This window comes from Silurus aristotelis (genome assembly GCF_946808225.1).
Source record: "Silurus aristotelis genome assembly, chromosome: 2".
NCBI lineage: Eukaryota > Metazoa > Chordata > Actinopteri > Siluriformes > Siluridae > Silurus > Silurus aristotelis.
Window position 1 is genome coordinate 1,816,579 of NC_139575.1, and position 13,643 is coordinate 1,830,221.

General features: G+C 39.6%; 2 protein-coding genes across 2 annotated transcripts in view; one reads left to right on the forward strand and one right to left on the reverse strand.

The window, feature by feature from the left end:
• On the forward strand, positions 1-11,235 carry LOC310737253 (transmembrane protease serine 9-like). Its single transcript, XM_083561491.1, has 15 exons — positions 1-125; positions 804-824; positions 918-1,086; positions 1,191-1,459; positions 1,748-1,893; positions 1,987-2,162; positions 3,295-3,389; positions 3,437-3,573; positions 5,064-5,196; positions 5,481-5,501; positions 5,608-5,779; positions 5,879-6,147; positions 7,238-7,377; positions 7,512-7,687; positions 10,953-11,235. Exons 1-15 carry the CDS (start codon positions 77-79, stop codon positions 10,957-10,959), a joined length of 1,980 nt encoding a protein of 659 aa, XP_083417617.1. The 5' UTR covers positions 1-76; the 3' UTR covers positions 10,960-11,235.
• Positions 1-13,643, reverse strand: part of LOC310738682 (craniofacial development protein 2-like) — a 75,812-nt gene that overhangs the window by 60,786 nt on the left and 1,383 nt on the right. The window lies entirely within an intron of this gene.

Genomic DNA, 13,643 nt, shown 5'->3' on the forward strand with positions numbered 1-13,643 from the left:
AAAAGCGTCAAGGAACCTGCTATAGTGTCACTTTAACCTGCAAGTTGAACAGACAGATACTGAACTAGATCCAAACATGGTGAGATTCCAGTGTGTGGCTGTGGCTCTGCTCTTATGCTTACAAGGTAAGACTTTAGCAATAATTCCTAAGGAAATTTCTTTATTTACATTTAATACAATAATGGCTATGTGCAAATTTATACAACATTGGTCATTGTGCAAATAGCTATAGCTGTAAGTATAACTTGATCCAGCAAATCCTGTAGCTTTCCATTTTAGTTTGTTATAATATGTACTGACCTTTGATTATAAACAGATTTAATTAAAGGTAAAGATTATGAAATGATAACACTTGTTGACTATTTTGTCACATATTTGTATTTTAATTTGTAAAATTTATAAAATATCAAAAATATACAAATGATGCAGACATCTAAAAGACAACCACAAGGTTTCTTCCTCATACCATCTCAGGGAGTTTTTCTTTGCTACAATTGCCACTTGCTCACTTATTAGCAACCAACTTATATGTGCAAATGTATAAATAGTAATTTATTAGTTAATTTATCCGTAAATAATTTATTATTTAGTAATTTTACCTATTTATTTCTGTAAAGCTTCTTTTGAACAGTGTGTTTTGTTTAAAGCACAGTATAGTTTAATCTTGACTTGTGTTTTTATCTCGCCTTGCTCTTTCCATTCTGTTTGTTAAACACCTGAACTTCTGACCTTTTTTTATATTAAAGTTGTCTAAATCCACATCTGCATCTTGTTGAACTTAGCTTCTTCTTCTCTCATTCCAGGTTCTCTTTCCCAGCTGGATGGTGGGTATTTCTCTGAGTCTTAATTCATTTTATTCTTCTCTGTTCTGCTGAAAGATGCCATTCGGATTGTAACTGATGTTTCTCTTTCTTCAGTATGCGGCCGTGCCCCTTTTAACACCCGTATTGTGGGTGGGCAGAGTTCCTCAGAAGGAGGGTGGCCATGGCAGGTTAGTCTCCAGAGCCCTGATTATAACGGACATTTCTGTGGAGGAACACTGATCAACAAAGACTTTGTTCTGACAGCAGCCCACTGTTTCTCCAGGTTTGTTTCATTCAATTCCATTTTATTTGTATTTATACATATATAATACTTTAATCAGTTGTGAATGAAGGTAAAGAAATTAATAAACGTTTTTATTTCTACAGCACCATCTCTTCTGCTGTGACGGTGTATTTGGGGAAACAGACTCTAACCGGTTCTAATCCCAATCAAATTACGAGAGGTGTAACTCAGGTGATCGTTCACCCCAGCTACAACAGCGCCACCCAAAACAATGACATCGCCCTTCTACGCCTGAAGTCTTCAGTCAACTTCACGGACTACATCAGTCCAGTGTGTCTGGCAGGGCAAGGCAGCAGTTTTCCAGATACAACCAGCTGCTGGATCACCGGCTGGGGAAGCATTGCCTCTGGAGGTAAATACATAGACATGAACACACAGGTTTCTGTGATCAAAAAACCCAACATATTGTACTTGTCAGGAAAATCTCACCTACAGAGGTGTTTTGTTTGCATCATCAGGAATAGTTGTAGTAGAAGTGGTAGTTATTCAGGGTTTGGTTGTTAATCAGAGACACAAAAGCCAGGAATTTATGTTCCTCATTGGGCTGAGCTGAAGGGTTGTTGAGGTGGGTTTCTATGACAAACCCGGGTATAATTTGATAACTTTTTAAATGTTTTTATGTCTTTGTTTTTGTGTATAGTGCAACTGCCAGCTCCTGGTGTTCTTCAGGAGGCGATGGTGCCTACTGTCAATAAACAGATTTGTGATTTTCTTCTGGGATTTGGCTCCATTACCCCAAACATGATGTGTGCTGGTTACTACCAAGGAGGCAAAGATACCTGCCAGGTAAACACACAATAGGAAGACATTTGTAAATAAATACAACTTGTATCAACCTTCAACAATCAAAAAATGACAAGTTTATTTCTCTTTTGAAAGGGGGATTCTGGAGGTCCGCTGGTCACTAAGCAGGGTGCTGTCTGGGTTCAGGCTGGTATCACTAGCTGGGGTAGAGGCTGTGCTCTGTCCTATTCACCTGGTGTGTATACTCAGGTGTCTCAGTACCAGTCCTGGTTATCGAGTGTCATCGGCCAAAACCTGCCAGGATTTATCTAGTAAGACATTATTTACTCAGGAGTATGTTAGGCCATGAGTCTCTAACTGGCTTGAGCGTCAACTCAGTAGTTTTTGGTCCTAATTTGTTCTTGTATCCTGCAGGTATTAACACAGTGGAAGGACTGATGGACGTACCCATGGACCAAGTGCAATGAAACAATTTTCTTTTAATAAACTGTGTTTATTATTTAATATGAAATGTTATTTGCTATGATTGTCTATATTTATTTTTTTACCACGATGAATCTGATATACATAGTAGTTATATTTGAAGCTGTTTTATATTTTGTAATTATAAGGAAAGCATGTGATAATGCTTTTGTACAGTACCACGTGTTTACATCAAGATTACATATTATTCATGTAATCTATTTATCTTATTAAATTACTCACCTGATTAAAAGATAATTACCTGTATGAACTTCTTGTCCGAGTCATTATTTTACGTGTTCCTACATTGTGAACGTTGTAGATTCATGAGGGAAATGGATCGAATGTGAGTGTTAGTGTGGGTAAGGGGTAATAAAGATGGGTAAATGTAAATGTGATTGTGAAATGTAATGGGATGTGGTAGCTCAGTGGTTAAAGCATTGGACTCTAACACCAAGCTGCCCTTACCCAAGGACCTTAACACTCAATTGCTCAGTTGTAGGTCAGCTTGTCTAATGGGCGTCTGCCAAATGCCATAAATGTAAATTAATTAAATAATTGTTTTCACCTTGAATAATCACTACACGAATGGTGTGTCTTCCATCCTTAAGGGTCTTTAAAGGCAGTACATGCTGCTGCTGATCTGTGTTGATACTAATTGCTTTGTATATAAATTGAGTAGGAAATAAGGCATCTGTAAACCGACTTACAGAAACTCTACCATATGTGGGTAAATTGTATACAAGTTATCACTTGTAATGCACGTTAAAGTCAAGTCAAGTGTATTTCTATAGCGCTTTTCACAATGGACAATTGTCAGCCTGCGTGAACACTTCCGGCATTGCCGCTGATATCACCGAGGAACCTTCCCTTTGCAACCTGCTACACAGAAATGGCGTCCATATTTCAAACACATATAAGGACGCCAGAAACCTTCAATCGGCTTCCCGACCTCGCCTGTTTCCCTGACTCTCCCCTCAGTGTTACGGATCTCACCTCTGCTCGGTTCACGTTCAGGCTCGGCTCTGCTTGCATTCAACCAGCTCTGGTTCCCGGATCTGCTCGCGCTCAACGCGGTCTGACTTCCAGCCAGACATGTCTCAGTGGGTCCTGTGTACTATAGACAGGGGCTACTCGATTCAATTCGGGTCCTCTCCTCCCCGGTTCAACGGGGTGTGTTCCACCATGGTGGGACCCGAGCAGGCTCTGGTCCTGCAACAGGAGGTGCACACTCTCCTGGGGAAAGGGGCCATTGAGCTGGTTCACCCTTGGTCAGACAGTCAGGCTACTATAGTCCGTATTTCATTGTTTCGAATAAGGATGACGGGTTTGCTTCCGATTCTAAACCGCTCACTCATGAGGACTGGTTTGTCACAATAGATCTGAAGGACACTTACTTCCACATAGCCGTCCTTCCCACACACAGGAGGTTTCTGAGGTTTGCTTACGGGGACAAAGCTTACCAATACCAGGTCCTCCCATTTTTCCTCCACTCACTGTGAAGCAGTTCCAGAGGCTGCTGTGTCTCATGGCAGCAGCGTCCAATGTGATTCCACTCACTATCTGCCAACATCTACGTCAAACCAACCTCTATATTCTTTCAAACTGCTGCATATGCACTGGAGTTACAGGCTTTTCCTATCCTAATGATTTTCACATTTAGCTACTGTAGTTAAAGATATTCTCCAGGTATTAGTTCATGGCCCACTCCTTTCTATTATTTGTTGTTACATGTGAGACATACACTATATTTCCAAAAGTATTGGGTCACCTGACCTTTGCTGCTGTATCTGTTCCTTTCCAAACTGTTACCACAAAGCTGGAGGCACTCAATTGTACAGGACGTCTTTAGATGGCTCTATAATAAAATTTTGCATTCACTTGAACTTGGAAACCCAAACCTGTTCCAGCATGGCAATGCCCATGTACACAAAGTGAGCTCCTTGAAGATCTGGTTTACATGCTTTGGAGAGGAAGATCTTAAGGGGCCTGCTATAGAGCTCCGATCTCAACCCTATTGAACACCTTCAGGATGAATCTGAATGCTGACTGCACACCAGGTCTCCTCACCTACAAAACTACCTGCCTTTCATAACACCCTTGTGGCTGATGAACACAAATACCGATAGAAACCTGTGAGAGTGTTGAACTTTAGATCTTTAGTCTTTAGATGGCGCTATAATACAATTTTGCATTCGCTTGAACTTGGAAACCCAAACCTGAACTTTACTATTGTGGGGAATATTATAAATCTACTTAACTAAGTAGACCTGAATCTCTGGTTTACATTTAACAATGGACATTATCTTAAATCAGTTTTACAGAGAAAAAGCAGTGATTAAAATATTATTCATAAATAAAAGTTTCCCCCTTATGAGTAAGACAGTGGCAACTGGTGGCAAGAAAAACCTCCTTAGATGACACATGAAAGAAACCTTGAGATTTCTATTACAATTTTCATGAGCACAAGACCTTCTTTTTACCTACTTAAAAAAATCATAGTGTAAATGAGGTCACGTGTGTTGTGGTGAGTTCGAGTCTGGAGTTTTCTCATCATTTATTCCTCTATAAATGCTCTGCAATTAAGCATATTTTTTCCTGCTTGTTTTGTTTCATCAAGCACATGCAGGTTGAGTCATGAAGATAATTGCATACTATGTGCTTAAACTGGAAATGTGACAGAAGGTTATTTCCACACTAAAGGAGGACGTTCCAGTGATGTAGTTGTTCTGACAAACGGCACCGTGTGAAGTCCGGGTGGTTATAACAGTGTGACAGCAGGAAACAAAAACACTCGCTGGATTACGATAAGAGACAGAGGGCTGAATGCAAATATGCTTAAAGCTCAGTGTGTGACTGTGGCCCTGGTCTTATGGCTAAAAGGTAAGAAATCTCTTAATATTTCTACATTCATTGCTGTGTGTTTTTCTTGAATAAAGAAGATCCGATTACAGGAAACTGGAGTGTAAAAACTTTGATGTCCTGCTAAAAAGAAAGAATTTTATTTACTATATATCTGATCAACTGCTTAATACTATGTATAAATATATAAATATATATATTATTTAATTTAGAGTGAAATGTATGTACACATTGTAAATAACAGTAACAAAATAATCAGCATACCATTTCATAATGCATTTTCTATTTATCTGTTTGCACTACAGGTTCCTTTTCCCAACTCAGTGGTAGGTTCATCTGAATTTCATCTGAAGTCACATTTATATTTGTTCTGTTCTGCTCAGGCAGTTTAAACGATAAAATGATCATCTAATAGAGTTCCTCTCATTTTAGTATGTGGTCGTGCACCACTTAACATCCATTCTGTGGATGGACGGAGTGCTTCAGAGGGGGCGTGGCCATGGCAGGTTAGTTTACAGAGGCCTGGTAAACATCGTGGCCATTTCTGTGGAGGATCCCTCATCAACAAAGAATGGGTTCTGACTGCAGCCCGCTGTTTCTCCAGGTAAATATTACACACAGTTCTATACATAACACTGTACTGAGACTGAGAGTGAGCAGAAAAGCGCCCAATGAACTAAACAGACTTCTTTCTTTCTTTCAGGACTAGACATTCTAAAGTTACTGTATATTTGGGAAAACAGACTTTCAATGGTTCCAATCCAAATCAGATTACCAGACACATTAAAGAGCTGATCGTTCACCCAAACTACAACTGCACAACCAATAACAATGACATCGCACTTCTGCGGCTGCACTCTTCCGTCACCTTCTCTGACTACATCAGACCAGTGTGCCTGGCTGGACAAAACAGCAGTTTTCCTGATGGCACCATAAGCTGGAGCACAGGCTGGGGGAGCGTCAACACTGCAGGTAAACTGCACACACAAATCAATGGCTCCATTCACAAAAAGTATAATCGATGTGTTAAATTTTAAGTTACACTAAAACTGGGCGACACCCTGTTTGGGGTGCAAAGTCATCACAGGGTACAATCACAAATTCAGAAAATAAGGACATGCAAATCACCCGATGACACACATCTTTAAATAGGGATGGGGAAACCCCCTAAAGGAGGACACACTGAAAACATGCACACCACCTCCCCAAACCTGTGAGGTGTAAAGCAAATGACCTAAGACTCGGTGCCCTCCTGCAAGCATGCCAAATTTCCAGGCATTTCTCTGTCTGCCCAGAGTTCTTTTCCTGGTTTGTGTCCTTCTAAACCCCAAAGCTTGTGAACTGGAGTATTATAAATAGTTGCTTTCTGAGGTCCAGTAGCCAGTTATAGGGAGATGTTTTTTGGTTCAGTAACTGGTTGCTGGACCACAGAATGCAAATTTTTACATTACTCCAGCTAACCCCAGCCATTAGGGTTGAACAAGCCTTAGTGCCGGTCCCAAACCCGGATAAATGGGGAAGGTTGCGTTGGGAAGGGCATCCAGCATAAAAAAACGTGCCAAATCATTCATGCAGATGGTCCGCTGTGGCGACCCCTTAACAGGAGAGGCCGAAAAAAAGTTTTACTCCAGCTTAACAATAGTGTTGTTCAGTGTATTCAAATGCAGATTGTTGCAGTTCATAGCATTGTTGCCTCACACTGTGAGTGTTCATGCGGGTTTTCTCTAGGTCCTGAAATTTCCTCAGTCCAAATCCATGTAGGTAGGTTAGATGGCTATTGTAAATTGACCTTAGGTGTAAATGACCCTAAACATTTGTTGCATGGTGTCTTGCAATGGAGTGAATTTCTCAGACCTGCATCCCTGATCCCTGAATTCATTTTGGGGCCAATTTTGAAGTACATACATACATTTAAAGTGATGCAACTGGCCTCTGATAATTGTTTTGGGTTTTAGGACGTCAGAAGTGGGTTCTATTAGGCCATACACAAACACGTAAACACACAGAAATGAGAATATGATAGTACCAATAGATTGTAATATATTTGTGTGATTGTGTGTAGTGCCTTCACCCAGTGTGCTGCAGGAGACGATGGCGCCCATTATTAATGCAGTTTTTTGTGATTTTCTACTAAAACCCGAGCCCATTACTACAAACATGATATGTGCCGGGTATCTACACGGACACCCGGAAATCTGTCAGGTACATTTAATATCATGAAATATGAACAACTCTCTAATACTAACCTTATAATATCAACTTTCTAGTGTGAATGCGCAGTAAGATTGGAATAGAATTCGCATCATATTTACAACATTGATTTTTTATTTTTAAAGGCAGATTTTGGAGGTCCAATGGTGACCAAGCTGGGTGCAGCCTGGATTCAAACTGGTATCACTAGCTGGGGTAAGGGCTGTACACAGCACAGCTCACCCAGTGTTTACACTCTGATATCCCAGTACCAGATCTGGATCTCCAACATCATCAAAAAAAACCTTCCTGGATTTGTCAGGTATAAGATAATTTTGTACATATGCATATACATTTTGTAAATATACAGTGGGTACGGAAAGTATTCAGACCCCCTTAAATTTTTCATTTTTTTTTTATTTTGCAGCCATTTGCTAAAATCATTTAAGTTCATTTCTTTTCCTCATTAATGTACACATAGCACCCTATATTGACAGAAAAACACAGAATTTTTGACACTGTTGCAGATTTATTAAAAAAGAAAAACTGAAATATCACATGGTCCTAAGTATTCAGACCCTTTGCTCAGTATTTAGTAGAAGCCCCCTTTTGATCTAATACACCCAGGAGTCTTTTTGGGAAAGATGCAACAAGTTTTTCACACCTGGATTCAGGGATCCTCTGCCATTCCTCCTTGCAGATCCTCTCCAGTTCTGTCAGGTTGGACGGTAAACGTTGGTGGACAGCTATTTTTAGGTCTCTCCAGAGATGCTCAATTGGGTTTAAGTCATTGCTCTGGCTGGGCCATTCAAGAACAGTCACGGAGTTGTTGTGAAGCCACTCCATCGTTATTTTAGCTGTGTGCTTAGGGTCATTGTCTTGTTGGAAGGTAAACCTTCAGCCCAGTCTGAGGTCCAAAGCACTCTGGAGAAGGTTTTCGTCCAGGATATCCCTGTGCTTGGCCGCATTCATCTTTCCCTTGAGTGCAATCAGTCGTCCTGTCCCTGCAGCTGAAAAACACCCCCACAGCATGATGCTGCCACCACCATGCTTCATTGTTGAGACTGTACTGGACAGGTGATGAGCAGTGCCTGGTTTTCTCCACACATACCGCTTAGAATTAAGGCCAAAAAGTTCTATCTTGGTCTCATCAGACCAGAGAATCTTATTTCTCACCATCTTGGAGAACTCCATGCGGGTTTTCATGTGTCCTGCACTGAGGAGAGGCTTCCGTCGGGCCACTCTGCTATAAAGCCCCACTGGTGAAGGGCTGCAGTGATGGTTGACTTTCTACAACTTTCTCCCATCTCCCGACTGCATCTCTGGAGCTCAGCCACAGTGATCTTTGGGTTCTTCTTTACCTCTCTCACCAAGGCTCTTCTCCCCCGATAGCTCAGTTTGGCCGGTCGGCCAGCTCTAGGAATGGTTCTGGTCGTCCCAAACGTCTTCCATTTGAGGATTATGGAGGCCACTGTGCTCTTAGAAACCTTAAGTGCAGCAAAAAATTTTTTGGAACCTTGGCCAGATCTGTGCCTTGCCACAATTCTGTCTCTGAGCTCTTCAGACAGTTCCTTTGACCTTAATGATTCTCATTTGCTCTGACATGCATTGTGATCTGTAAGGTCTTATATAAACAGGTGTGTGGCTTTCCTAATCAAGTCCAATCAGTATAATCAAACATTTCTGGACTCAAATGAAGGTGTAGAACCATCTCAAGGATGATCAGAAGAAATGGAGAGGACCTGAGTAAAATATATGAGTGTCACAGCAAAGGATCTGAATACTTAGGACCATGTGATATTTTAGTTTTTCTTTTTTAATAAATCTGCAACAATGTCAACAATTCTGTGTTTTTCTGTCAATATGGGGAGCTGTGTGTACATTCATGAGGAAGAAGAATGAACTTAAATGATTTTAGCAAATGGCTGCAATATAACAAAAAGTGAAAAATTTAAGGGGGTCTGAATACTTTCCGTACCCACTGTATATATATATATATATATATATATATATATATATATATATATATATATATATATATATATATATATATATATATATATATATATACAGTACAGACCAAAAGTTTGGGCACACCTGCTCATTCAAAGAGTTCTCTTTATTTTTATGACTATGAAAATTGTAGATTCACACTGAAGGCATCAAAACTATGAATTAACACATGTGGAATTATATACATAACAAAAAAGTGTGAAACAACTGAAAATATGTCATATTGTAGGTTCTTCAAAGTAGCCACCTTTTGCTTAGATTACTGCTTTGCACACTATGACATATTTTCAGTTGTTTCACACCTTTTTGTTATGTATATAATTCCACATGTGTTAATTCATAGTTTTGATGCCTTCAGTGTAAATCTACAATTTTCATAGTCATGAAAATAAAGAAATATATATAAAAATGGTCTGTACTGTATATATATATATATATTGAATTGTAATTCTAAATATAAATATTGTATCTATATGTAAATATTGTATCTATATGTAAATATTGTATCTATATGTATGCATTTTAAGTCATGGTTTGGTTAAATTTCTGTAGAGTTCGAGGAAAATAAATGCAAAACATTAAACTGCTTGTGATTTTTAAATAGCGCAGTTTATTATTATTAACATTTGTGAACTTCATCAGTTTACATTTTTTAAACATAAAATGCTAAAGAATCCTTATCACGAGACTGTCGTAAAATGGAAGTGGCAGCGATTTCTCACATGCACAAAAACTACTTTTGAAATAGCACGATAGACCAAAAAACCTATAGACCAGTGGTCCCCAACCCCCGGGCCAATTGGTACCGTTTTGTTTATTATTTGATTCTGAATGATGTTTTATTTTGGAAAATTACTGGATTTTCTTCTCCACATCTGTCTATGACTCACTCTTGATGCAGGTCATGATGCCTCGGTCACATGTCTCACCTCCATCCACTACCTTCTTAAAGGAGCTCCGGCCGCTAACACATAATACATTACTGCTAAATCCAAACCCCCAGTGGATTCACGTTTATTATTATATTTAGAAAATATCAGTTTTTATAGTCGTATCATTTAATTTTTATTCGTATATTTTGTTGTATTTATCCGCCGGTCCGGTCCGTGAAAATATTGTCTGACAATAAAAAAACGGTCCGTGGCGCAAAAAAGGTTGGGGACCGCTGGTTTAGAGAATTGTTTTTGTGGAGTTATGTTGAAATAATGAAATGTATTAATAAAAATATAATTATTAATTAAAAATTAAGTTTAATGTTATTACAGTACAGTACTGTATACATAAAATATCATTTTTGTGGTGGCGTCCGTTTATCGATTATGACGAACGGGTTTAAAATGTAACACCACGATAAACTGGGGATTACTGTGTGTGTGTGTGTGTGTGTGTGTGTGTGTGTGTGTGTATGTATATGTGTATATATATATATATATATATATATATATATATATATATATATATATATATATATATATATATATATATATATAACATATAAACCCGGGTTATGATTATTTGCCCGGCTTTTACAGCAGTCACTAAAATCTTGGTCATGTGTTCTTGTGTCCTCTCAGGTACTGATGCAGCCAAAGAACCAGTGGTGCTACTGATTTGTCCAAGCAGGAGGAACACATTTTAATTTAACAAAATGTATTATTTTTCATGACATATATTTTTTTTTGCTCATTTTTTGAAATTTTTCAATGTTTTGTCTATATTTATATTTATGTGTCTCTTTTTTTTACTGGGGGTGAAGATAAAATAAAAGATATATAGTTGTTACAGCTGTTAGGAAGTGTTGTACTAATAATATAATCTGCTTATTTAACATTATTAAAATAATGACCCATAAAAGAATGTCTTGGTTGTTGTGTCTCATTTTAGTTGTAGACTATTTGTGACCAATTTGGGATCAATTACATTTTGATGCGAGCAGATCACAAAGAATCTCTTGAAAAGGTGTTTCCCAGGACACTTTCCTTGGAACCAGGACTTGGTGGTAACTGGGTCACGAGGCTTACAATGTGTTGCTCAGCCCAGTATGGTGATATGGAGTCCTGTGGACAAGATAAAGTGTGGTGGTCAGGCAGCAGATACGTGATTAAAATAATATATCTACATTCAGGAAAATTTCATGTTTAATGTAAGATTCATGTTATTTCAATTTTGTTGACAATACCGTGTATTTAAAAAAAAAATGCACATAAGTAAAAAAAATGATTAAATGAAAGTGGAGATCTCTATGTAGTACTTAAATATTTGTGCACCATGAAACTTTGTGATATAATTCATTTATTGGTCCATAGGTAAAGAGTAACGAACCTTTGTATATCTGCAACAAATATGATTGTTGCATCTTCAACTATTGATCAAGTGAATGATATTAGAACCATTGCCACAAATCTTTTGAAAAGAGCTGATTTGATATAAAGTCTCTAAAACCCATTTCCAATCTGCAAAAATGCAAACAATTTAGCTTCTCTTGTTAGCAATGTTAAAATAAAGAGATTAACCTTCTCTACTGGTCTAAACACTGTCAGAAACACTGACCTACATTTACAACCTTCTTCTTCTTCTTCTTTCGGCTGCTCCCATTAGGGGTCGCCACAGCGGATCATCCGTCTCCATACCACCCTGTCCTCTATATCTGCCTCTTTTACACCAACTACCTGCATGTCTTCCCTCACCACATCCATGAACCTCCTCCTTGGCCTTCCTCTTTTCCTCCTACCTGGTGGCTCCATCTTCAGCATTTTTCTACCAATATAATTCATGTCCCTTCTCTGCACATGTCCAAACCATCTCAATCTCGCCTCCCTCACCTTGTCACCAAAACATCCTACATGTGCTGTCCCTCTAATAAACTCATTTCTAATCTTGTCCATCCTCGTCACTCCCAACGAAAACCTCAACATCTTCAGCTCTGCTACCTCCAGCTCCACCTCCTGTCTTTTTCTCAATGCCACTGTCTCTAATCCATACAACATCGCAGGTCTCACCACAGTCCTATAAACTTTCCCTTTCATTCTTGCAGATACTCTTCTATCACAAATCACTCCTGTCACTCTTCTCCACCCACTCCACCCTGCCTGCACTCTTTTCTTTACTTCTCGAACACACTCTCCATTACTTTGCACTGTTGACCCCAGGTACCTGAACTCCTCCACCTTCTCCACCTCTTCTCCCTGCAACCACATCACTCCACTGCCCTCCCTCTCATTCACACACATGTACTCTGTCTTACTCCTACTGACTTTCATTCCCCTTCTCTCCAGCGCATATCTCCACCTCTCCAGGCTCTTCTCAACCTGCTCTCTACTCTCACCACAAATCACAATATCATCTGCAAACATCATGGTGGAGACTCCTGTCTGACCTCGTCCGTCAACCTGTCCATCACCACTTCAAACAGGAAAGGGCTCAGGGCCGATCCTTGATGCAGTCCAACCTTCACCCTGAACCAGTCTGTCGTACCTACTGCACACTTTACTGCCGTCACACTGTCCTCATACATGTCCTGCACCACCCTCACATACTTCTCTGACACACCTGACTTCCTCATACAATACCACAACTCCTCTCTCCACTCTGTCGAACGCTTTCTCTAAATCCACAAATACACAATGCAGCTCCTTCTGTCCTTCTCTATACTTCTCCATCAACATCCTCAAAGCAAATAAGGCATCTGTGGTGCTCTTCCTCGGCATGAAACCATACTGTTGCTCACAGATGGTCACCTCTTCTCTCAGCCTGGCTTCCACTACTCTTTCCCATAACTTCATGGTGTGACTGATCAACTTAATTCCCCTGTAGTTACTGCAGGTCTGCACATCTCTCTTATGCTTAAAGATCGGTACCAGCACACTCCTTCTCCATTCCTCAGGCATCCTCTCCCCTTCCAGAATCCTGTTAAACAATCTGGTTAAAAACTCCACTGCCATCTCTCCTAAACATCTCCACGCTTCTACCGGTATGTCATCTGGTCCAACCGACTTTCCATTCTCTTAATCGCTGCTCTCACTTCCTCCTTACTAATCCTATCTACATCCTGCTTCACCAACTCCACATCCTCCAACCTTCTCTCTCTCTGATTTTCCTCATTCATCAGCTGCTTAAAATACTCCCTCCATCTTCTCAACACACTCTCCTCACTAGTCAACACATTTCCCTCTCCATCCTTTATTGCTCTAACTTGCAGTACATCCTTCCCAGCTCGGTCCCTCTGCTTGGCCAATTGGTATAAATCCTTTTCTCCTTCCTTAGTG